General features: G+C 20.6%; 1 protein-coding gene across 1 annotated transcript; it reads right to left on the bottom strand.

Annotated features, from left to right (window-relative positions):
* Positions 1-11,663: 11,663 nt before the first annotated feature.
* Positions 11,664-25,491, bottom strand: LOC134835082 (uncharacterized). The gene is made up of 3 exons (XM_063849938.1): positions 24,594-25,491; positions 12,321-12,378; positions 11,664-11,904 (listed from the first exon to the last, which is right to left on the bottom strand). The coding sequence occupies exons 1-3, from the start codon at positions 24,798-24,800 to the stop codon at positions 11,744-11,746; spliced, it is 426 nt and encodes a 141-aa protein (XP_063706008.1). The 5' UTR covers positions 24,801-25,491; the 3' UTR covers positions 11,664-11,743.
* Between the last annotated feature and the right edge of the window lie 1,687 nt (positions 25,492-27,178).

The following is a 27,178-nucleotide window of genomic DNA, read 5'->3' as shown; positions in this document are numbered from 1 at the left end:
AAATTTCTAAATTTAAATTTGTCAACTGTCAAATTAATTTTCTTGACTTTTCCTGTTATAAATTTTCTAAAATTACTTCCTTTGCTGACTAAAAATAAATTTATAAATAAAACTCTTAAACAATTCAGAAGCACTTTACGATATATCTTGCACGTCAATATGCTTTCAATTCCCGCAAATGTGAGATGATGATGCAAAATTCATGTAAAAAATTTGAAATTGCTTGAAAATAAATTTACCAAAGGTAAAAACGAAGTTGAAAAGATGAATGTGCAATTTGAGTTAAATTTGGTCCATTCACGTCTCTTCATGTCTTTTCTACTTCCATCCTCGCTTCCATCTCAAGAAAGAAAAAATGATAATATTTACCTCAAATGTCTACAAAAGTAATCGATATTTTTTTTCTGTAAAACCAACAATTTTTCTACATTAAATTTTATGTACTAACCTTCTTCGTCTTTTTCTCATTTTCTCGAGTAACGTCGATGAAAGTTATAAATTTGTTGAATTAGCATTAGCTATAGACTTATTTCGGGTAAAATCGCTTCTAATATCCATAAGTGGCAGAAATTATGCAAAAAACAGTGGATTTTATGGGCATAATTTGGAGTGAATGTTTAGGACATAAACATCAAATTTAGCCAAGGGATCTACTGAAAATATCAATTTATGGTACAATCACATTAAAAATGTACTCGAGGCGGTCCCTTTCGTGATTTTTTTATTTCAATTTAAGAATTTAAAAAAAAAATTCTTTTAAAATTTTTTTCTTTAAAATTATTTTTTTTTTATTATTTTAAAATAATTATTTTTATTTTTGTTAATTACATTTTTAATTATTTTATTTAAATTATTTTAATAATTAAAAATTTAATAGAAAAAAATAATAATTCTAAATTTTTCATATTCTAAAAAATTCTAAATTTTGTCTCATATACTTAAAAAATTATTTTAATTTTTTTTATAATTTTATTCTTTAAAAATTAAATTTATTTAAATTTTATCTTTTAATCTAAAATTTATTAAAAAAATAAAATTAATTTTATTTCTTATTTTTAGAATTATTTTTTTTTTGCTTATTGATTTTAAAATATTTTCTTTCAAATTTACTCAAAAATTTTTTTTCAATAACTTTTTAATGTTTAAAAATAAAATTTAATTTAAAATTAATTAATTTTTAATTTAATTAATTAATTTAAAATTTTTTAATTATTTAAAAATAATTTTTTTTATCATTAAAAAAATTAATAAAAAATTTTAATTAATTTTTTAATTTAATTTAATTTTAATTATTTTTTTTTTTAATATTTTTTAATAATTTTTTTATAAATTTTATTTTTTTACGAAAAGTCTCGCGAAAGGTTTTTACACCCACAAAATTGACGGTCAATGTCGAATAGAAAATAAATTTCCAACTCCCTTCAGCAAGAATAAAAAATCGTACAAATAAATGCCATTTAAATATGATTTACATTTATGATCGGCAAAAAATTTTTTTATCCGAATCATAGTCGAGAGCAATAAAAAAACTCGTCTATACTCCAACAATCATCTATTGGGAAACAGTTATTGATGTACTTTTAAACTCCATTGTCTGTAAATAAATTCCGATTTTTTTCTTTTTTTTTGTATTTGGCAACTTCTGTTTTTTTACAGATAACTTGTGTGAAGTGTACTGAATTGGCTCGAAACAAGAAATAGAGAAAAAAAATATGAAGAGCAAAAAAAATCATCGATGTGAAATTAAGTGATTGTTTTGCGAGTCAAATCTAGAATTATTTGAATATCGATCATTTTTTGTTTTTTCGACGAGATTTTCCTTTAATGAATTTTTAAAGAAAAAAAAAATCTCATAAATATCAATTTTCTTAATTCGTTCCCTTTACCGGGTCTTCTACTTAATAAATCTCCGATATTAATGTGTACATTAATTTCTCATTCTCTCGTTTTCTCTCGTTTCTTTGAAAGGAAAAGCTTCACATTTAATCTTTCTTTAAAACGCATAACCCATAACTTTAGTCTTCAAAGCACACACATTCATGTCTATTTAAAACAAATAGCGACAGACAAGAAATTCATGACGATGTGCAGAAAAATCCAAAAGAGAAGCATGAAAAGAGAACATTAGCGTGACAGGCGTGTGTCAGTGAAGATTTTCAGTAAAAAAAAAATAAAAAATCGTCAGATTTTTTTTTGTATTTAAAGGGATTTGAAAGCAAAAATTTTTGACCGAAAAGTTCGAGACGTGATTTTTTTCGTGCGTTTCGCAAAAAGTGTTTGAGAAATATTCATGAGAAAAGTCAACGAAACGTATTGTTTGTTAAATAATAAAATACAATAAAATAAAAAAAAGAAGAAAACTTGAAGCGAAAACTTAATGATGTGTTAAAATTAGTATCGTTTGGTATTTGTTTAAATTTGTACGTGTCAACATTGCTTTTCGTTTTTTGTTTGAGGTTCAAGTCATGAATGAAAAATGAAATTGTTTGAGATTATTTTCAGTAAATTTTCGTTTTTTGAAAGGTTTTAAGTAGATTTTAGTAGAAAATATGGTATTTTAACATTGTTAGATGCTAATTTAACACCTCAAAAGGTTATTTAGAATTAAAAAAAAAAAAATATAAAAAAATTAAATAAATAAAAATAAAAAATTAAAATAATTAAATTAAAAATTAATTAAAAAATTAAAATAAAAAATTTTAAAATAAAATTTACTTTCTAAAGGCATAATTTTACCTTTTAAGGCATTAAATTAATTTTTAAAAACTTATTTTAACACTAAAAGGTGTTAAATTAGCACCTCGAATGTTATTTTAGCATCTATTGACATTTTTTAAATTAGATAAAATTTTTTCAGAAATAAAATTTACGTTTCCGAAGCCATATTTAGATTTAAATGTATTAAAATAATTTTTTTAAAAATTTTAAATTTTTTTAAAAATTATTTTAAAACCTAAAGACGGTAAATTAGCATATTGAGAGGTTATTTTACATCTTTAATTGTAAAATTATTCAATATTTATTTTTTAAAATTTTCTTTTTAATTATTTAACAAATTTTTAAAATTAAATTTAAGAATTTGTTTTACAAGTTTTAAAATTAAATTTATTTCAATTTTATAATTTTTTTAAAATTAATTTTACTTTAATTTAAATAAAATAATTAATTAACTAATTTTATTTTATTTATACACTTAAGTTTTAATAATATGAAATAAAATTAATTTAAAATAATTAAATAAATAAAATAATTTTTTTTAATTTTAAAATAAATAAATTTAAAATTAGATCAATTTTTTTTAATTTTATTTAAATTAAAATATTTTGAATTTATACAAAATTTATACTTAAACAGATTAAATCATTTTTTTTTCATTCATTATATTTATTTTTTATTTATATTATATTTTTCATTATATAAAAAAAAAATTTTTTTTTATATAAATTAAATTAAAATTTCAAAAACATCATAAAATTTTTGAAATTTTAAAAAATCAGAAGAAAAAAAAATACAAAAATGAATTAAACTTACTACTTTTCAATCAGTAGAGCGAATAACATCTAATAAACCAAATCGTCTTTTGATATTTCCCTCGGAGGCAGTCGAACAAAGTGTCAAAGATACGGAACATTGAAGACGATGCCAAAAGACAAAAACGTCTTCTCAACTACTCTTCCGTGAAAGTTTCTTCCCTTTTTCTTCCTCATGCACGAAAAGTGGATCATGCTCAACAAAAAGTGTAGTGAGTGTGTCAACAGCAAATACTCCCTTCCAATGATGCGCAAATGCGATAAGAAAAGAGTTCATTCCTTCATATTTTTGGGTTAAAGAATTTTCCTTTGAACTTTCCCAAAATATGTTTCTCCCTTTTCTTATCTCGATTTTTTACAAAACCATCAAAATATGATATATGACAAATTCGAAGGCACGTTATTTGGGACGATATTCAAAGCCTTTAAGCAGTTTAGTTTACTTGTCTCTCTTTTGGTAGTCCCTTCGACGCAAATTTATGAAACGAGATAAACTTAGAGAGAGGAATCGTGTGACATGTTAATTGTGGAATAATGAAGGAACGACAGGCAAAAGTTTCCATAGTAATAGTTCATGAAGCTGTTGGTAGCAGTAATTTAGCTTGTTTTGCTACTTTTTTTTATTAAGCGGTGTAATTAAGGTTTTGTCATTATTTTAAAACTATGTGCGAGTTATGGTAATTAATTGGCGGGTTGAGGCAGATTTAAACATCGTTTATTTCTTAATCTGTGTCGTGAAGCATTTTTTTTTTGTTTTAGAGATTTTTAATGAAATTTGATATTTTTCAAAAAAAAAAAATTTGTAAAATAAAATATTTTTAAAATATTAAATTTTTATTTATTTAAATTTAATTTTTTTTTTATTTTTAAAATTATTTAAATATATTTTTTTTAATTTAAATCAAATTCAAGTTCGAAAAAAATATTATAAAATTTTTTTAATGAAGAAAATTTATGAATTTAATTTTAAAATTAATTAAATTAAATTTAAAAAATAATTAAAAAATTTTAAATTTTATTAAATTTTAAATTATAATTATTTTTTTTATTATTTTCAAATTTAAATTTTAAATTTTTTTTTAATTAAATTTAATTATTTTAAATTAATTTTTAATTTAATTTATTAAATTTTAAATAATAATTTTTATCAATTTTTTAAATTTTTAATTTTATTTATTTAATTTAAATTTAATTTAATAATTATAAAAAAAAAAAATTAAAAAAATAATTTTTTAAAATTTTTAAATTTAAATTTAAAATTTTTAAAATTTAATTTAAATTAAATTAAACAAACAAATAAATTAAATAAATTTAAATTTATTTAAAAAAAAAAATAAATAATTAAAAAAAATTTAAAAATTAATTTAATTAAATTAATAAATTTAAAATTACAAATAATTATTAAAAAATAAATTAATAATTAAATAAACATTTTTAATAATTTTTTTTATAATTTTTTCGAAACAAAAAATAAAATTAATTAATTTTTTTTATAAAATTAAAATCTTTAAAATAAGTATAAAAAATTAAAAATTAAAATTAAAAAAAAATTTAAAAACAAAAAAAAACTTACAATAATTTGTATTCACATCCCCAAACTATATTTCCCGTCAATTTCTCCCATAACTATTACCATTATTCACTGATGTTCCAACCGAACAAAAAACGGCGTAGTTGTTAAACACACATTTTGCATTGCGGCTTCACATTATTGATGTGTGTCACATCAGTGTCATTTATTAAACCAAAAATTATGTACAACCGAAACAATGAAGAATGTTCTGCATTTTCCCAACAACGCAAAAAAAATTTTTATACACTCGAATATATATATTTTGATACAATTTCGCATGGAAGCAGATGTTTCAACAAAAATTTATTACTTTTTTTTGCTCGTTCGCTGCTTGAATTGCAACTGCAGTGAAAAAAAAACCACCCATGCAAGTTTTTTTGGGGTTTTATAAAAAAAAAATATGAGAAACAGAGATGATTTTTGTGGCTTTGATTTATTGTGATTGGTAACTTATGATGATTAAACTTACTTTTATTCCGTTCATCACGTTGAAACGTTATTAATCTTGTAACTTTTGCACTTCATCACACTTTATTTAATTTAATGGTCGTAAAAGTGTGATTGCCTCAGGATGTTAACCGCTCTCCAAATAACACAAAAAATAACAGAAAAAAATTTTTCCCATCATATTTCATTCCGGTATCCGTTACCGATGAAAATTTATGAAACTATTTATTACGAGGAAAATTTATTTTTTTTTATTTTGTAAATATGAAGCACGTTTCCCATGTTGGAAGGAAGTATCTAAATACTGAATTTTGCTACCAACATGAATGTTTTTTATTTTTTTTTTAAATTTATGGCAAATACGAAACATAATAAAAAAGTTATAAGTGCGAATAATATCTGAAAAAAATATTAAGAATTTTATTATTTTTATTTAAATAAAAAATTAAATTTTTAAAAAAAATTATTAAATAAAATTAAATATAAAAAAAATTAAAATTAATTAATAATTTAATAACAAATGATTGTTTTTTTTTTATTTTATTATTTATTTATATATTTATTTTTTGAATAACATTTAAATAAAATAAATAAATTTTATAAATTATTTTTATTAATTAAATTAAATTTTGAATAGAAATTTTTAAATAGAAATATTTTATTTTTTTTATTTACCTATTTATTTTTTATTTTTTAATTATTTTTTATTTTTTTTTAATAAAATTTAATTTAATTTTAAGAAATTTAATTAAAAAAAAATAATTTAATAAAATTTAATTTAATTAATAAAAATTAATTATAAAATTTATTTATAGAAAATACGAAACAAAAAAAAAAAAGTGCGTAAAACATCTAAAAAAAATTTTTTAAAAATAAAAAAACAATTTTTTGACTTTTATTGATAATATACCTTTATTTGTTTATTTAAATGATTTTTTTAATTATAATAATTAAATTATTATTTTTTTTTTATTAATTATTGAGTAATTGGCAATTTATTAATAATAATATAATAATTATATATGTATGTTGTAGAATTAACGGCATTTATTATTTTATTTAATTTTTTATATAGAAATATTATTTTTTTTTTATTTTACAGAGCACTACTTTATTAATTTGTATTATATATATAATTATTTTTAACATTGAAAAATATAAATTAAATTTGAGCTGAATTGATTTTTTTTTTTGAGTTAAAAATAAAATGTTATCTACAATAATTTTCATGTAAGTTTATTATTATTTTTGTATACAATTAACGGGTTTTGTCATAAATTATATTAAATCTTAATGATAATAATTACCACAGTTATTTATTTATGTTTTGTATTGTTTTAAATAATTACTATTAATGTTCGGTTATGTTAAAATAAATATAATAAAAATTGAATATGTGTCAAAGTTCGTCATTATTATTATTTTGGAATTTATTTATTTATTTTAAACAAAAAAAAATAAATAACAAATAATTGTATATGATTAAACATAAATTAATAGTAATGTATAAAAAAATAAAATATGTTGTTATTCTCATTGATAATACATAAATAATAAATAATTCGTTGGACTGCGTAATTTTTCAGGATTTAATTTTTTAATATATTTTATTTATTTATTTATAAAATTAACGCAATATTTTTATTTATTATTTTTTTTATTTAATTTTTTTTTAATTTTTTTTATATAAGTTTATATATGATGTTTTAGGATAAGCACTTAGAGTTCTAAGATTTAGAATATAATTTAATATACATTTAAGGTGTTTTTTGTATTTTTTTTCTACTTTTAATTTTTTTTATTATTTTAATGAATTTCATTAAATTATAATTCCTTTATAGTTTCTAAGCATTCTGCAAACAAAAAAATAATTTTTATGCAAATATTTTTTTTTTATATTTTCTTTTTCTAACTAACGAACAAACAAACGAAAATTTAATTTTCCCAACAAAACAAGAAAAATCCAATGTAGTGTTTTGTTATGGTTCTTATGATGATGTTTAACATTATAATTAAAATGTTAAATATGTATTTTTCTCCTTTTTCTTTTCATTTATTTTATAGTATAAAGTTTTTCGCTTACTTACATCCTTTTTCTCGAAAAACACAACGTCAATTTTTCTCCGTGTTGTTGTTTTTTTTTCGAATAATTTTAAAAGGTCTACATTCCCATATTTAAATTTATTTTTTTTTCTTTAAATATTTATTATTTCTTTTTTATGCTTATTATTTCACATTTGTTACTTTGAAGAGCTTCTATAAGAACGACAGAGAATTTCATGTAAATGATGTACTAATTTAGGGCGTTTCGTACATCAAATAACATGAAAAAAAATATTTAAATTGCAAAACTTTATATGTTGTTTGTTTTGTGTGCAAAAAAAAAATTAACATACCAAAAAAACCGCAAGTGCACTTTTTCAATTGCTTCCTGCTTTTGATGGTTTTTTTCTTTGGTTTTGATTTTTTTTAATTAGATTTTATTTTTATTATTTCATTTATTTTTAAGTTAATTAATTTAAAATTATTTTTAAAAATTAATTAAATTTTAAAATTAAATTGTTTTATTAAAAAAAAATAAATTAATTTTTTTAATTTAAAAAAAAAAAATAGAAAAAATTAATTAAATTTTTAATTTAATAAAATTTAATTAAATAAATTTTTTAAATAAAAAAATAAATTTAATTTATTATTCAAAAAATTTTATTTAATTAAAATTTTTTTTTTATTAAAAAAAAAATTATTAAATTAAATTTTTTAATTTTTTTAAAAAAAAAAATTTTAATTTAAATAATTATTTTTAAATAATAAAAAATAATTTTTAATTAAATAAAATTTTTAAATAAAATAAATTTAATTTTTTAAATTAATTTTTTTTAAAATTAATTAATTTTTTTTAAAAATTTTTATTTAATTTTTTATTTAAAAAAAATAATTTAATTAAATTAATTTATTTTATTAAATATAAAATTTAATTTAATTTATTTTTTTCTATTATTCAAAAATTTATTTATTACACAAGCAAATTGCCGCATTTGGCCAACAAATTTCATTTTTGTTGCGTGAAATGAAAACGAAACTTTGCCAGATGTGAAAATTTGCATTAAAGCAACGAACAAAAGATCAGAAGTTTATTAACTTTTTTGCTCCTCTCTAAATAAGGATGATGATAATAAATGTTGAGATAGACAAAACAACGAGCAAATTATTTATCACGTAGTAAAACTTTTTTTTTTTGTACAGAAATAAATATCTTTTATTTGATACTACTAAACTTTGTTTGTTGGAATGTTTCTCGACAGGATGCCAAACCAAAAAAAAAAAAATAGAGAGTTAATTAATAGAAAAAAAAATATTTTTGGCTTTTATTCAAATTTTTTTTTAGTTTCAATGATTTTTGTTTTTAAATAATTTTTGTGAAAAAAAAATTATTCACTTTAAAAAAAATGACTTTTCACATTTTTTTTTGTGGACAATAAATAATTGAATAAAGTTGAACGAAAAAAAAACTTTCGGATCGGGGTGAAAATTGGTCTGTTAAAAAAGTTTATTTCCTGCTTGGATAGTTTTTCGCATGTGAATTGGGTTAGACGCATGAATTATGGCGTGAACTGAACACGACAGAAAACATATTTTTTAGGAAAAAAAATAAATTATGTTCAAAAAAAAAAAGGTTGAGTCTCAATAATTCAAATAAAAACTTAATTTTTTCCTTTTCACTTTTTTTTTGTGTTTTTCAGACACAACTTTGGACGACAACATTGTTTTTAATTTCATAGGTCGTTAGTTTTTGCACTAGATTGCATTAATTTTAATTGAGTGAAAAACAGCAGATGTCAATTTAATTTTTTTTCTGTTTTCCTATTTTCGACCTTGTACATTTTTTTTTGTTCAATTCCCATGAGCGAAACGCGAAAAATTGTCCAAAACAGATAATAAATATTTTTCGCATGAACAACATCCAAAAATTTTTTAACCGTTCTTTATAATAATTATAATTATTTCATTTTTTTTATTCATTCATTTTTTGTGAAAAAATTTTTTTTTCTCCTCTCTAAAAAAATAAACTTTTTTTGATGAGATGCCAAACAACGTAAATTACAAAAAATTTCGTTTACGGAAAAGTGCATCTTCTTCATTCTTCACAATGTACATAATGATCCTTAATTTAAACGTTAATTACTTAATAATTCACTATTATGCAGTGTCTGCGCGTTTTCAAGCACTTTACCTTCTGCTACGTTCATTATAAAACAATCATTTACGGCATGAAATTTAACATCTTCTCTCTTTAAAATTATATAATGAATAGTTTCTCGGTTCAAGTTAATTTACCTTTTTGACTTTAGTTATACTTTTTATACAAATTTAATTTTTTTGTAAAAAAAATGTTGAAAATTTAATAAAAGTTAAAAATTAAATATAACAAAAAAAATATACATTACCATTAAAAATTCCTTGGGCATGTTTTAATATTTTTTTTTTTAATTTTATTTAAAATAATTATTTTCTTTAATTTTTAATTTATTTTTTATATTATTAATTAATTATGAAAATTTATCGATAAATTTAAATTATTATTTTTAAAAATTTATTTTATTAATTATTTCAGTTAAGAAAAATTTAATTTAAATTTAATTATTTTCTAAATTAATTAATTATTAAATTTAAAAAAAAAAATTTTTTAAAATTTTTTTTTTTTAAATTATTAATTTATTTTAATTAATTAATTAAATTAATTTTTTAAAAATATTTAACGATAAAATTTTAATTTATTTTTTTTAATTTTTTTATTTATTTTATTTTAAATAAATTATTAATTAATTTATTTGTGAAACAAATTTAAAAAAAAAATATTTAAATAAAAATTAGTTTTTTTTTCATTTTAAATATTTATTATTTATATTAATTGTATATGCGGAATAAATATTTATGGTAGTAGTTTAGAATGTTTAGTATAGGTAATCATTTTCGCTAAAAATGTTTTTTGGTGTCGTACTTTTGATAGTGCGTATATTGCTATGCTTTTTATTGGGTGAATATTGCGGGAGAGCAGCGCATCTAAGTACATAATTAATTGTTTGCATTGAATTTGGCATTTTTTTTTGTTAAAAAATATATTTATTTATAATTTTCTATGATAGACAACAATTTTTTTCTTCTATATAATAATTAATTAATTTTTAACTTATTTATTGTGTAAAGTTTAATTGGTTCGTGGAATTTTGTGTTGTTTAACATTTTTAGAGTGTGTCTTCCTTATCGTTTATTAAAATTCATATTTTTGTATTCTATCGATTTTATATTCAAATAATTTTAAAATATTTGTTTAACTTTTTATTAAAAATAAAATAATTAATATTAAATAAAATTAATTAAAATTATTTAAATTTTTAAAATTTTATTTATTTAAAATAAATTAATTAATAAATTAAAATTAAATAATAATTATATTGATAATAATAATTGATTATTTAATTTTATAATAATTCTTTAATAATTAATATAAATATTTAAATCTTAAAAATAATTAAAAAATAATTTATTTTTTTAATTTTATTAAAACATTAAAAAAAATTATGTTAAAATTTAAGAAAAAAATATTGTAAAAATTTTAATTATTAAAAAATAATATAAAAAAAAAATTCTCAATTTTTTTCAGCTACAAAGCTTTTTTTCTAATTTTTAATAATAATAATAGGTTAATATTATAATTTTTTTTTTATTTTAAAAATATTTTTTTTTTTTTTGAATTTCAATTTTATAATTATTGTAACTTTTTAAATTTAATTTTTTTTTCATTTATTTTTTTTTTATATTAAAAAGTACCTGAAAAGTTAGCGGAATATATATTTAATTATAATCATAATAATAATATTTAATAAAGGGAAGATTCAGGATATATTTTTTCTGTCTCTACGTGAATATCATAAAATACGTCTTTTGTGAATATTTTAATAATAATAAAAAATAATGTTTTATTTATAAGCTTTTTTTTGTTAGTAAAGTTCATACACGGAGAAAATTGTATTATAAAAATTTATATATTTTTTTCATTTTTTGTAAATAATTTAAAATTAAACTTTTTTTCTGTATATATTTTTTTACGATGGTTTTTTTGTCTTTTTTAATGATAATAATTATAAATGAGATAATCCGTTACACTTTTTTAATTCCATAAAACTGACCTTTTTTACACGGCAGAGAATCTACTTCCTTGCAGCATTACAAAGAGCGAATATGCGATTGCGGGAATGACTAACAAGGGGATTATCGAAGGCGGCGGCGTTATTGTGTGAGGTCCCGCATTGCAGCCATTCTCATTGCAGCAGAACGTTTTTGATTGCCAGACCTCTGTAAGTACAAAAGAATTTAATTTAACTCAAAAAAATCAAATATTGATACTGAAATTCGTTCATGTTGAAAAGTTACGAGGAATTTTCTTGTTTAACTTTTGCAAGTAATATAAAACAAACAAACATTATTATTACATTATATCATATGATGTTGCTTTTAAAAATGTAGAGCATTAAAATTTTACGTCTGTTCGTTTTTTTTTTCCTTTCATGATTGGATACAAATGGCTGTTTTCAATCAACTTTTTGCCAAAGCTCTTTTCGCGTCGTGCGAAAAAGATAAAAAAAAGCCATAAAAAGATAAAGAGAAACACGAAATGAGGAAAAAATAAACAAATTTAACAACGCGGATGAATAATGACTTGAGCGATATGAGGAACTACAAGAAAAAAAATGTTGAGGAATAAAACTTACCTTTTTCCACGCACGATTCAACACAATCTCTTACGACTGATAACTCGCTCACGTATTTCTGAAAAAAAAAGAAAAAAAAGTTTTTTTTTAGTATTTCTTCAAATTAGCAAGACGAAGCTAAAGAATAAAAATGCGGTTGACCACTGTCACGTTTGGCGAATTAAAAAGGTCTCTTCTGTGGTTAAATATTTTTTTCGAGAGGATCATTTTCTTTCGTTGTTTCAAAAGCCACGTTTTTTGTTGTCACTTTGATGGAAATTTAACTCAGACAGTTTTTGTTAAACATAAAAAGAGCTTGAAGAAAAAAAAAGTCCTGAGGTAGTCCAAAAAAAAAAATTTTTTTTTTCATAATGTATGCACGTCAGACATACAAACATGGGCTTTACGTGTTGTGAGTACCAAATCAGATGATGATGATGACGACGATGACTCTAATGTGCATGAATGAATAATTTACTCAGTTTCTCTTTCGCTTTCTGTGTTCTGATTATTATATGATTTTCGGTGCGCTGAAGGTACACTGTTAAATTTATCAAAACTTATTAAGTCAAAAAATTTTTTTTAACTTATGACTTAAGCTTAACTTAAGTTACGATTTTTTTTTTAATTTTTCAAAAAAATGTTTTTTCTTAAAATTTTATTAAAAATTTAAAAATATTTGACTTTTGATTTATTTCAACATTTTCTTAAACTTACTTTTAAAATTTAAAATTCTTTTGAGCCAAAAAAAAAAAAAATTTTGTTGTCTTAAGTTTAATTCATAATATTTTCTAAAGTCCTTTATAAAATTGTAAGTTTTAAAATTTTTATTATTTTTTTTTTTTCAGAAACAAAAGCATGGCTTAAAGATTCGAAACAAAACTGATGAAAGCAAAATGTCGATTCCTCAAACTCGAAGCTTTACAAAGAAAAAAAATTTAACAGTAGAACATCTAATAAGCCCTTATAATTGTAGAGTATGAACAAGTACTTGCTCAAGTATACTTAAAGTTTTCTTGATCTTCTACGATCTTCTCAAGAAGAGAAAAAGAACTGAACCATAACCTATACTGACTAAACTCTATGACCTCAAATCATTCAATGTAAATATAAAAATAACTTAGACCTGAAAAAAGAAACTAAAGCTGGTATCACACAATTATAAAAACATAAAACCAAATATTCAAGTTCGAAAATCTATGAACAGCAAGCAGCAAAAGGCAAAGTAATCCATAGCTTCGTTGTTCAGAAGTTAGAAGTAGAACCATCTCATCGATCTCATGACTTACTAAAGCAAAAAATTATCGCATTCGATGGCATTTTCAAAACTTCTTTGGAGCTTTAAACCATTCTGAACAGGTTAAACAAACAAATTCCAACAAAGCTATATTATTGAAGAGAATAATATTCAAGTGATTTGAACAGCAGCTAATATCGAATCGGAAACTAATTAATATCATGAATTGAACTTATCGCAGCTGACATAAGGAAACTCTTAAATCTCTTATAGTTTTAGTAACAAGAAAAAAATTCATGTAGCTCAAAAAAAAAGCAGGGATAAAGTCGAACATACGCTAAGTCAAAAGAAAACTTGATGTTTTGGTTTGGGAATAACTCAAAATTTTTAAATTTTTCTCCAAAAGTCAATCGAAAAAGCTCAAAGAGCTTAATAAAATTTCCTTGAGTTAAAGTTTTAAGTAAAAATTAATTGAATTAAGTTCAATTTTTTTATATTTTTTTTAAATATTAAAAAATTTAAAAATAAATCAAAATAGTCAAACTAGATTCTTTTAATCCAAAGCTTAGAGTTTAAACAATCTAAAACCTAAATATTTATTTTTCACAAACTCCTTAATTGACGTAAACCCTTAAAAATTTTTTTAACAGTGTACCAAAAATGTGACAGCACAAAAGAAATGGTAAGCACATTATGCTATACGTTACAACATTATTCATGATTAAATGTGTGTCGCTGATGCTGTCTGCGTGGCAAATATGGCAAAGCAGATCTCCCTTGAGCTAACAAATAAGTGACAGAATTTAACACCTCTTGAATTTGTTTGTCTTGTTCCGTCATGAAATTGGATAACAATCGTTGGGTATTAACGTGACACTTGAATCTAAATTCTTGCTGATTACAAAAAAAAATTTAAACCAGAAAACAAACATTTTTCTAAAACAAATAGTTTCATGGTCGATTTCTTTCTTTAAAGTTGCTGAGTTGCTTTGAAGCAAATAAAACTTTTATGTGTGTCTTTTAATAATTTATCACAAACTTTTATATATTTGGACTTCATTAAAATTTTTATGGAAAAGTTCATTTCTTTTACTCCATTATTTTTTTGTTATTATTGTTCAAGTGTTGGCAGCCTTTTTTCACGGAACACTGGATGGCAAATTGTGATAATAATTTAATATAAAAAGTTTTTCAAGTAAAAAAAAATTTTTTCAGGAAATTGCAATCTATAAGTCTTCTTAGTTTACAAAAGAAATAGACGCCAAATATGAAGGAAAACAACTTTTTTCTGGATTGGTCGACAATATTTACAAATAAGATAATTTATCAACACTTTGTACAAAAATTGCAGTTTTTGTCATTTTTTGATTAATTTTGTGCAATTTAGTTGATCTCAACTCAAATTGTACTTTTTACATCAAAAATTTAGCAAATCAATAATTCAAATCAACTTTTTATTAATATTCAGTTTGCGTTTTTTAAATTATGATTATAATTCAATTGAATTGCAATAAAAAATGGAAATTGTTTCCCGTTTTTATGATTATTTTATAGAAAATTTTTGCATTCATTATCTTGTTCAATACGGAATTGGTTGCCAACAAAGTACTTTTTGTGCGTCTTTCAGCACTTCAATTTTCAAGAAAAATTGTAGAAAAGTATTGAGATGAAATTTATTTGAGTTTTTCTGGTGTTTAATGCAAGATAAATGTTTTCTCATGCAATTTTAGTTTGAACAACGAAAATTTGCTTCGACGAACAATAAATAGAGAAAAATCGACGGAAATGAATGAGAATCAACTCAAACCAAAGCACGTTCGACACAAATTCAGAACTTTCGTTTTTTTTTATTTGAATCGATCAATGATGATTTTGTGGATTATTGAGGAAATCTGAGACGAAATGGAGACGACTGGTTTTTTTCCTTCATAAAGATGATAAATTTATTTTTTCATAAAAAAATATGTTCAACTCTTCCGAAATCAAATCAAATTATGACATTTGTATGAAAGTTCAATAATATTTATTTTTGTATTCATAGGACGATATTCTATGAATGTTTGCTTATCCTCCCCTAACAGATTGAAAGTAATAACAATGCGAAATAAATACGATTATCTTTTCATATCAATTGTCTCTCATCTCGTCTCTGTGTGTTTCGAGCTACGGAGAAAAATGTATGTCATTTGATGGGATTTGTTTCGCTTTGCTTCGTGCTTGAGGATTTCTCTCGTCTGTAATTTAAAAAACGTCTGTGATACTTAGACAATATGAAGGTTGACGTGAGCGGCTTATGTTAATATGTTGAGATGCGGAAATTAAAGTCAAATGTTTTGTTGGAGATTTTTTTAAATAAAAAGATGCTTTGGAGAGAGTCGATTTAAATTTTTAAAAGAGAGGCTATAACAATTTTTGTTAAAATTTTGAACTGAAATTAATTAACTTAATTTTTAATTTTTTAAAGATATGCAATGAATTTTACATTTCAAATTTTCAATTTTTTCCAAATTTTCACAGGTTTTCAAATTTTTTTTATAAATTTTTTAGCTCAAAAACCTTCTTAAAGCTAAGATAAATGCTTTAAAAAAATTTTAAAAATATTTTAAAAAATTAAAACTTGAGTTAATTCGTTACAAAAATGGTATGGATTAAAAAATTATTCAAAAAATAATTAAATTAAGAAAATTTATTTATTAAAAATATTCAAAAAATTGTAAAACGGTCTTTGAATTTTTTAAGACATTTTTAGCATCAATAAAAAATAATTATAAAAATAAAAATTAATTAATTAAATAATTAAATAATAATAAAATAAATAAATAAATAAAAATAAATAATAATTAAATAAATAATTAATTAATAATTAAAAATTGTTAAAAAAATAAAAAAAATCATTAAAAAGTACAATAATTATTTTATTAATTTTTTTTATTATTTTTTTATTATTATTATTTTTTCATTTTTTAAATATTATTTAATAAAATAAAGTTAAAATATTTTTTTTAGATTAAATTTTTGTATTTAAAAAATTACAATAAAAGCCATTTTTCACATATCTCTTAAAGTTCATTAAAATCGATAAATTTTCACACACGTTCAAAAATAAATATCAAAAACGTGCTCACGTGACTTGTTTTAATGTCAAATCAGTGCAATGTAAGGCATTTACAATTTTCGTACCTTTCCGCTCGAAAATTGAAATTAATTCAATTTATCACTTTTTTCACATCGCAACTGCATATCACTTGATTCACAAACACGAACATCATGCCACATCTCCCATGAGTTTGTTTATCTGTTTTTTGAAAAATAATTCAATAAATCGCTTTAAAAATAAATTTATCGAAGTCACGATGTACTAAAAGTGCTTTTATTTAATTCCCCGAAAAAAAAATCGATCAAAAAATAAACAAGTTCGTTCATGTTTTACACGACAAACAAAAAATATTTGAAATTGAGTCGAATTGATTGATTGAATTGTTTTTCAATTAATTTTTCGGAGAGACCTTTTCTTGTCATTTTTCCGCTGTTTCCTGTTCCGCTAAATTATTCATCCTAATTAAAAGTGATGCAAATTTAATAAAAAAAAAAGTTGATCCTTCTCTTGAGATCTAATTATAGTTCATGCTTTTAATTATAATGAAGCAAGAGATAAACAAGAGAATTTTAATTAAAAATAATTTTTATAAATATTTAAATTTTTAATTAATTAATTTCGATAGAACTTTAAAAATTTGGTAAAAAAAAATTAATTGAGTCACGAAATATTAATTTTTATTAATTTTTGGCTTTAATTTTACCTTTGACAATAATTTAAGAAAATTATCTCAGCATTTCTTAGCTTTTTAGATAAGAAGAAGAAAGTCAAACAGAGACAAGAAAATAAATAATGTCTCAGTTGTACGAGCTTCTCATTATTATTATTATTTGTATTATTTTGTTATAATCTTGCCAAAGTGTGTTGCTTCTCCTCTTCATCCTCCATCTTCATCATCATCAACGTTATTTTATCATAAAAAAATGTTTGTGCTTTAAATGAAAAAAATGAAATAAAAATATTTAAAAAGAAGTCAAGAAGTTATAAAAGAAATTCCTGATATATTAAATAAAATAATTTGAGCGTATTTTAAACTTATTTTTTTTAAACTATAATTTTTTTTTTTTTTAAAAATTTTTTTAAAAATTTTTTAAAAATAATTTTTAATTAATTTTTATTAACCGTAAAATTAATTTAAAAAATTAAATTTATTAAAAATAAATAAAATAAAATTAAATTAAATAAAAAAAATTAAAATTTAATAAAAAAATTTTTTATAATTAAAAAATTAAAAAATTTAATTGGTAAAATTTTTGATAATAAAATTTAATTAAATATTTTTTTATGTTAATTATAAAAAATATTTTTTCCAATTTTTAGATTTTTTATTAATTTTTTTTATTAATTTAAAAAAAATATTAAAAATATAATTTATTTTTTAATTAATTATTAATTTATTTAATTAATAATAATTTTAATTTAAATTTATTTTTTAAACTAATTTTGCTAAAAAAAAAATTTTTTATTTTTTGTAATTAAATTGATATTTAAAAAATAATTAAAATTAAAAAAAAAAAATATGATTTAAATTGATAATTTATATTAAAATTCAATTTAAAAATTTTTATATTTTTCTAAATTTTCTTATTTTATTAAAATTTACTTATAAAATTTTAAAAATATTTTTTTAAAAATTTTCAATAATTTTTAAACATTTAAAAAAATTAATTTTTTAAAAAAATAAAATTAATTAATTTTTTTAAAAAAATATTTATTAATTAATTTAAAATAAAAAAAATTTTTTTTAAATGTTTAAAATTTAATGAAAATTTTTTTCAGACAGACAGCATAAAATTTTTTTTTTCAAAATCTTCAAAAATAAAAATAGAAACGCGCGATAAGACGAAGTAGATAAATCCAAGTGCAATAAGAAGAGCACTCTTACTAAGAGCTCGTGTTGCATCCAATTTCAAAGAAGCAAAAAAAAAGGAAGTAAAAATACGTGCGTTTTTGTATTACATTTTATTTTATGTTTTACATAAATACGACCTCTTCAATAAAAATTAGCTCACTCACTCGAAGCATTTTTTTTCTTTGTTTTTTATTTAACAAAAAATAAATGAAGAAGATGGAAACACACAAATTGGCTTGCCGCAATCGGATTTCTGGAAGCGCAATTGCAATAATGAAGATTGCCATTGGAATTTTAATGAATTCCGAAAAAAAAATAAAAAGTAACAGGCGTCTCCATTTAAGTAAATCCCCCCGATGAATTGCCGAAAAAAAATTCTTAATTACATTACTTCGTTTCATCTTTGTCGAAATTAGTAGGAAATTTAGTTTTCTTGTGGTTTTTCGGGGACACATGACAAACTTTTCTCCGTAATTCTTCGTAAAATTATCTTTATTTGTCTTTTCAACTGTTCAAATATATTCCGTAACCAACTAATGGACGAGATACGGGGGAATTTTCATCACAAAATTTATGTTAATGGAATTAATTTTTTTTTTTTTACAATCGATGAAAATAACAGAAATTCATCAAATTTTGCCACATTTGTCAGAAAAACGAGTTGTTTTTGATAATTTATGCAAACGCCTTGGTTTCACTGGAAAATCTTGCCAGACTGCCAAAAAGAGAGAATTAATGAAGCGTAGTTGTTACAAGCTGCCTTTTACGTCTCCTCTCCATGGTCTGGCATGGCAGCGATGTATTGTGCATGTCAAACAAGATGACATGACGTGACAGTGAGTGATTTAAATTCACAAAATTTAATTCCTTTATGATTAGTCTATTAAATATTTATGCTTTTGGCACACAAAGGAAGAAGAAGCGTGAAGCTAGACGAAGCGAAACGAGGATTACACGAGGGATTTTGTGGCGGTAGAATGTGATTATTAGTTTGATTACGTAAAAATGAGGTAATTTGACGTTTTGAACATATTTTTGGCGGAGAAAGATGATTATGATGTCTTTGAAGAAAATTTCATTAAATTCTAATTTAATTAAATTTTAATGATTTTTTTTTCAAAGAATTAATAATTTATTTTATTTTAAAATAATTTTTAAAAAAATTTAATTAATCTTAAAAAATACAATTTAGTTTAAAAAATAATAAATAAAAAAAAAATTAAATTAAATAATCTATAAAAATAAAATTTTTAAATTTATAAAAAATTAATTTTAAAAAATTAAAATTAATCTGATTTAAATAAAATTTTTATAAATTTCTTAAAAATTATAAAAAAAATCTTTCAAATATTTAAATTATAAAAATATTTTAATTTGATACAAAAAAAATTTTTGATAATTATTTTTTTTTAAATAAGATTTTTATTTATTTTATTAATTAAATTAAAAATTAATTATTTATGTAATTTTTTTAAATGATTTAAATATCAAAATTATTTTTTTAAGATTAAAAATTCTTAAAAATTTTAAGAGTAAAAATTAAATTTAAAAAATATTAAATGTCAATTAAAATTCAATTTGAACTTATAATATTTATATTAATTTTCTCTAAATATTTTTTTGAATGTCAATATGAACACAATTTGAATTTATAATAATTTTTAATATTTTTTTTCCTATTTTTTTTTATTAAACTATTTTTTTTTATTTTTTTTTTAATTTTTTAAAATTAAATTTTTTTATTTAAATTTTTTTTTATTAATTTTTTAAAAATTTTATTATTCTAATATTTTTTATTATTCTTTTTATTAATAAATTTTATTAATTTTTAATTAATTCAATAATTTAAGTATAAATATTATTTTTTTTTAATTTTTCAAAAATTTATTTTTTTTTTTCAATTTTAATTTATTAAATAAATGAAAAAAATTTATTAATTTTTGTCTTTTTCATTTTTGCTCTTCAAAAAAAAAATAACGAAAACAAATCGAAAAAATATTTATGAATTCAAGTTCTCACCAAAAACAAAAATTTTCCTATAATTAACTTTCACCAAATAAATAATTCCTTCTCAAACAGACATCAATCATAAAAGTGCAAAAAAACAAAATTTATTCATTAATTCTGTCAATAACATCCAAAAAACGCATAAAACCTTAGATTTTATGACATTCCATTCCCTGAAATCAACGCAAAACATCTAATCCAATTTTTTTCTGTGATTGTGAGAGAGAAAATTGGTAAAAATTTGTTGTTAAGTAACAAGCAATAAAACCACTTTTCTTATTATTATTATCATGATTGTGATCCCGTTCTCCCCAATCGACAATTTTTTTTTCTTTAACTCCATAAAAACGAAAGAAACCCCAAAAAAATCGTCTAATGTAATTTGTCGCATCATTGAATATTGATGTGCAATTTTTTCTGTGACTGAAAAAAAGTCAAGAATTTTTTTTCTTCAGATTTTTTGAATAAAATTTGAATTCAATGAAAGAAAAAAAATATGTGTCAAAATATGTTTTTGTGTATTTCTTGAGGGTCCCGTAAATATTTGTCACGCAAAAAAAAAATCGTAAAAAAAAGTAAATTTACATCAATAATAAATAAGTAGAACAGTAAATATAATTTCCATCGTTTCAAAAGTTTTGATCGATGAGACTTTTTTTTTGTTGTTCTTGCGTAACATTTTTTTTTAAAGAAATTTATTTTTCGTTCAATTGTCGAGCAGGAAATAAACAAGGAAGCAAGGAATGTTTATGAGGATTAAATTACATGAAAAAGCGAAGCGTTCGTAAATAAACAAGCATTTAGCAGGAAAAACAAAGGAATTTTTTCTCTTTGATGTCATTTTAACTCGTTCTCGTTGGAAGTTGATTTTCCACAGAGACACAGAGAGGCAGAGAGAAGTATAAATAAGCCGCTGTTCAAACAACAGAAACTAATCCAATTATATAATTAAAATTGTGCGACTGACGACAAACAAGAGAGAGAAGTACGTCACTCTTCGTGAAATTGATATAAATATTTATCCCTTCAAAAGTTCACTTTAATTGTTAATTTTAATGTGAAATTATTAAAAGTTTTCGTCTTCGACAATGTTTGAATTTCCTTCTGGGGGATTTCTTAATTTCCCTTGTCGATTATATTCAAAGTTTTTGGGAGGTAGCGTTATTTGCGGTAGTTGGAAAAGTGATGATTTTTAGCTTTTGAAGAGTTAAAAGGCTGTTTTTGGTATTAAAAAGCAGATAAGGTGTTAAATTAACAACTTTTGAGTATTAAATGTTTTCTTTTTTGAAGTTAATTTTATCATTTTAGAAGTCATAAAAATACTTTTTTAGAAAAAAATTTATTAAAAGGTCAATTATAGCAACTTTTGGTACTCAAAAATAATTTGAGGGCTAAATTAACAACTCACAAGGCTTAAATTACAACTTTTGTATTATTTTATATTAATTTGAAGTAAATTAAAATACCTTGAAATATTATTTTAAAGATTTGAGTTAAAAAATTTAAACCTGAAGTAAAATTTTTATTTATTTTACGTTAAAATTTACATCCATGGTGTTAATTTAACATCCTTTAGAATTAAAATTTGTCATAATTGTTCAGATTTTTGATGTTTAAAGATTAATATTATCATTTCAAAGGTAATTTTTGCATTCAATTATGAAATTGTGAAAAAATTTTACAATTTTTATTGATTTAAAGAAGTTAAGGGCTTAAATTAACACCCATATGGGTTAAATTTACAACTTTTACTATAACTGCCATTTTTAAGAGTTTCTTGGAGTACCTTGAAATATTATTTTATACTTTTGAATTCATAAATTTAAGTCTTGAAGTCATTATTTTATCGCAAAAATTTACATCAAAAGTGTTAATTTAACATCTTTTTTTTGTAGAAATTCGTTTCAATTATTTTGAATCAATTTTAGTTAAAAAATTATTTTATAAATTAAATTTATTAAAAATCTATTTCATTCAATTTATTAAAAAAAATTATTATTATTTTATTTTTTTTAATTAATTAATTTAAATAATAAAAAATATTTTTTTAATAAAATAAATAAAATTATTTTTGTTAAATTAATTTAATTAAGTTTAATTTTTTTGTTAAATTTATTTTAAAAAAAAAGTAATCTTAAGAATTTATTGTATTTAAAAAAATGTATAAAAATTTAAAAAATTATCATTTTAATACTTTTATTTGAAATTGTTAATTTTTAGACCTCTAACGATATTTAATTTAAAAATTTGGATGTTAATTTAAACCCCAATAAATTTTTTAATATTCAAAAACTTGTCTCGAGAAGCTAATGACGGATTAATTTAATATCTAAAAAAATATTTAGAATGACAAAAAATTTTAAAATAGCACTTCAAGTACTAAAATTAACCCATTTTTAACCCGCAGTGCATTGAAAAATTAAAATGTTGGCAACACCTGACAAGCCTTACCCCAAAAATCTAACGATAATTAAAAGTTTTTGATTTCTATTTCATTTTAATTCATCGCAAAGGGATTATTTGTGAAATAAAGCATTAATCAATAAGACTTAACCTTCGTTAAAAGTATTTTATTTGTAATAATTTCCCTAAAACAAAATAATATTAAAATAATCCCATAAAGCAAAATTAACTTTGACAAGATATTTTATTATTGGTCAGACAAGGGTTTTGGCTTTTTTTTCAATTTTTTGTTGAAAAAAGGGATTTTTGAGAGGATTTTATTTATTTTTATTTGTATTAAGATGTTCATACTGAATTTACACTATTTTATTTTTTTTGTCTTTAAAAAAAAATGTTTGTCTCTTTTCAACATTTTATTTTTTTATTTCAAGAGGGATGTTTACCACATTTTCCTTTTTTTTTGCTCTGCGTGTCAAGGAGTTAATGGATAAAATATTGTGACTTTTAGTTTTCTTTTTTTTTATTACAAAAGGATATTGAGTTAAAAGGGATACGGAGTTAAGTAAGAGATTAATAGCGAAAATCCGATTTAGTCGTCCGGAAATGGTTTAAAATGAGGGTTGAGATGTTTTTCAATATTTTTTTTTATTTTTAAAGAGGTTAATGATGATGATGGGGTTAAGATGTCTGGATCGGATAATGGATGAAAAAACTAAAAAATTTAAGATTTTGTGAATTTAATATATTTAAAAATTTTAACAAAAAAAAATAAGATTTAAAAAAATTAAGAAAATCACAGATGAAATTGCATAAAAAATTCAATTAAATACTTAAAATTTTTAACCATTTTTAAATTAATTTAATTTAAATTAATTAAAAATTTAAAAAAAATATTTAAAAAATAAAAAAAAGTAAAAAAAAAATTAATATTAATTATTTAAATTAATTTTAAAATAATAAATTATTTTTTAAAAAATTAAATTTTATTAAATTAATTAAACAAAAATTATTAAACTAAATTTAAATTATTTTATTTATTTTTATAAAAAAATTATTATTTAAAAATTTAATTTTTTCTTTTAAATAAATAATTTAAAAATTTATAATTAAATTATTATTATTATTTTAATTAAAAAAATTAAATAATTTTTTAATTAATTAAATTTAATTTAATAACTTTTTAAATAATTTTAATAAAATCAAATACTTTTTTTTTTTTAAATTAAAAAAAATTAATTAATAAAAATAAAATAAATTTTTCAAATAATTAAATAATTTAATTTTTTTTTTTAAAATAAAATGAAATTATTTTTTAAAAATTAAATTTAAAAATTTAATTTATTTTTTTAAATTTAAAAATTTTATTTTTTCAAAACAAAAAAATAATTTTACTTTTTTTAAATTAAACAAATTTTGACAATATTTCGTACAAAATCTTTAATTTCTTTTGATTTTCTAACCCAATTAATACAAAAAATAAAATAATCAGCTTTTTTTCTTTGAGCAAAAAAAAACTCATTCCAACTTAATCCGCATTTAATGAGAATTTATTTGAATACAAAAACGCCCAAACAATCACTTTTTTTGGCACACGAGTTGTCTTTATGTCTCTAATCAACTAGTTATCGCCACAAAAAAGCCTCTTACAAAGAAAATCTCAACAAAGCAAGAAATAGATGAAGAAAAAAATCAACTTACAATGCAAAACTTGTCTGTCTTCCGCGGACACTCCTTCAGATGTAAATGTGCCAAATTTGCGGAATAATTAAGGCAGGGTGTGATTGATCCCACGCCATCGTTATATTGGCCACAAACGTAGCATTGCAGGGCATTTGTGCCGAGCGTGATGCTGAAAATGACGAAAACGATTGCGACTAAGCAGTTCATTGATGAGAAAGATGCCATCGCTTGACCCGAATTTTTCTCCTTTTTTTTCTCTTCTTTGGCGAAGACGACTGTAAAAGACACTTTAAGAGGTCGTTAAAATAAATTAGTTTATTTTTTTTTTGTTGCTCTGCAGGCAATTTTATGTTGTTCGGACCGTTTTTTTTTTCTTATCACGATTCGCGCCTTTTTTATTTATTTTTTTTTTTGTTTATCACTTTTTCAAAAAAAAAATTTTTTTTAATTTTTTTTTGTTTTAATCCACGAGCGCGATTTTTCTTTGAAAAAAGGGACTTCAATTAACGATAATAATTTATTTAGTTCACTAAGCGTGTAATTATTATTGTTCTCTTCAGCATCTGTTCCCTTTTTTTGGTTTTAATAATTTTTTAATTAAATTATTAAATTTTGTAATTTTTGATCTCCAATTTTTTTTTTACTTTCCTTTTTTAAATTTTTTTTCAGCTCTCGAGTTTTTCAACCGTTTCGTTTGAAGTTTCAGATGATACTGAAGCGTGTTTTCATCTGGTCACAATGTTTTTCCCACGGTGTGTCGTATATCGGGCTCTATTGTGTCTGTGTATCATTTTCATGCACGTTTTGTATGCGAGGGTAGAACATGTGTAGTAGGTAGGCAATATAAATGTAAAATTTGAAGGAAAATTGTTAACAGTTGGTTTGAATGAGGGTTAGAAAGGATATTTTGCGAGTTTTGAGGATTGGGGCAATAGATAGCGCTTTAAAGTGTTGAGGAATTAGAAATTTAAAGGAAAAAAATGATTTTTTATGGTTTGAAGGAAAATATTTGTTTTAATTTAGATCGGTCTGAAAAAGAAGAAGTTTTTTAGACAAAAATTATAAATATTTTTTTTTAATAATTTAATTTAATTAATAGTTTAATTTAATAAGTTAATTTCTTTTGTAAATTAATTTTTCAAAAATATTTTATTTTTCAATGTTTTCAGAAATTCTAAAAATGAGAAAATCTACAAATAATAAATATTATTTTTTTTAAATACATTCTTAACAAAAAAAAATTTCTTCTAAAGAAAGGTTAAATTATTTATTTAATTTTTAATTATTTATTAATTTTAAAAAAATTATTTCCTTACAATTAATTTTTTTTATTTATTTTGCTAATTTATTTTATTAAGTTTTTTTTAAACATTATCCTTTTTTGTTTTCAAAAATATAATAATTTTTTTATTAAATTAAAACAACTTACAAAAAAATTTTTTTTTCATATATTTAATTTTTTTTTTTTATATCCTTTTTTTGATATAAGAAAATTTTTGTTAACTTGAAATTAGAAGTTAAAAAAATTTTTCTTCTTAAAAATAATTTTGGTTCAAAATTTATCCTTCGCACCATCAAGTTACAAAACCATTCGAACTTCAAAGTTCGAAACCACTAAAAATTTTTTATCAATTTCATGAACCATTATCCTTTTTTCGAACTCGATTCAAGGAAAAAGGACATGAACCTTTTCGAAGGATTCGATGGTTCAATTTTCATATTAAAATGGGAAATTTTTCAGAGTTTTCCCATTTTCAGTGAATGCTCAAACCAGAAAATAGCGGGTGAAGGACTTTGATTAGTTTAAGTTTTTGTTTTTATTTGGCGATGTTCTTGCAAATGTTAAGCTTAAAAAATGTTGAATGATTTCAAACTTTTTGTTTCATATTCAACTTTGGTAGGTAACGATTGATAAAAATTAAAATTAATAAAATGTATTAAAAAATTGAGAATTTTAAATTATAAAATTTAATTTAATTTTAAATTATTATTTAATTAATTTGAATTGGTTTAAAATTATAAAAAAAAAATTAATGTGAAAAATAAATTAAAATTAATTAATTTTTAAATTTTTGATGAAAATTTTTAAAAATAAAAACAAGAAAAAATAAAATAATAATTCTATCAAAAAATAATAAAAAAAAATAAAATTATTATTAATTTTTCTCCTTGAATTAATCGACAATATAGAACACACAAAAAAATTTAACTTTATTTTAACCTTGTTCACAATTTTCTTATCAGTCTAAGTTTATTAAAGTATAATAAACAACTAATTAATTTTTCAATAAATGATTCAGTGATAAGACCTTACAAAGAATTCATTCAAAAGAAAGTATTTCGAACGTCATTTTGCGTTAGATTCATCGTAAATGTCAAGAACATGAGAATTTCAAAGCATTTGAACGTTCGAAATTCTTATATTCAGTCAAAACAAAATACTTTAAACAAATCCAAAGGACAGGGTATTTGTCGAAATATTTATTTAAAAATTCGAATATTTGATTATTTCTCAAAAAATAAAATCTGATAGTTTTCGATTGTCCTTTTTTCTAACATTTTCAATTTTTATTGTTAATGTCCTGAATGAAACCTGTACTAAA

This window comes from Culicoides brevitarsis, chromosome 3, assembly GCF_036172545.1.
Source record: "Culicoides brevitarsis isolate CSIRO-B50_1 chromosome 3, AGI_CSIRO_Cbre_v1, whole genome shotgun sequence".
Taxonomy (NCBI): Eukaryota; Metazoa; Arthropoda; class Insecta; order Diptera; family Ceratopogonidae; genus Culicoides; species Culicoides brevitarsis.
Note: the sequence above shows the minus strand (reverse complement) of the source record. Positions and strands in the feature narration are given on the sequence as shown.

What these genes read in the sequence shown, in the direction of transcription:
- LOC134835082 (XM_063849938.1), bottom strand. Translation starts at nt 24,800, where the DNA reads ATGGCATCTTTCTCATCAATGAACTGCTTAGTCGCAATCGTTTTCGTC. An exon ending in AGACAGACAAGTTTTGCATT is followed by an intron (nt 12,379 to 24,593) that starts GTAAGTTGATTT and finishes TTTTTTTTTCAG; the next exon opens with AAATACGTGAGCGAGTTATC. An exon ending in TGAATCGTGCGTGGAAAAAG is followed by an intron (nt 11,905 to 12,320) that starts GTAAGTTTTATT and finishes TTGTACTTACAG; the next exon opens with AGGTCTGGCAATCAAAAACG.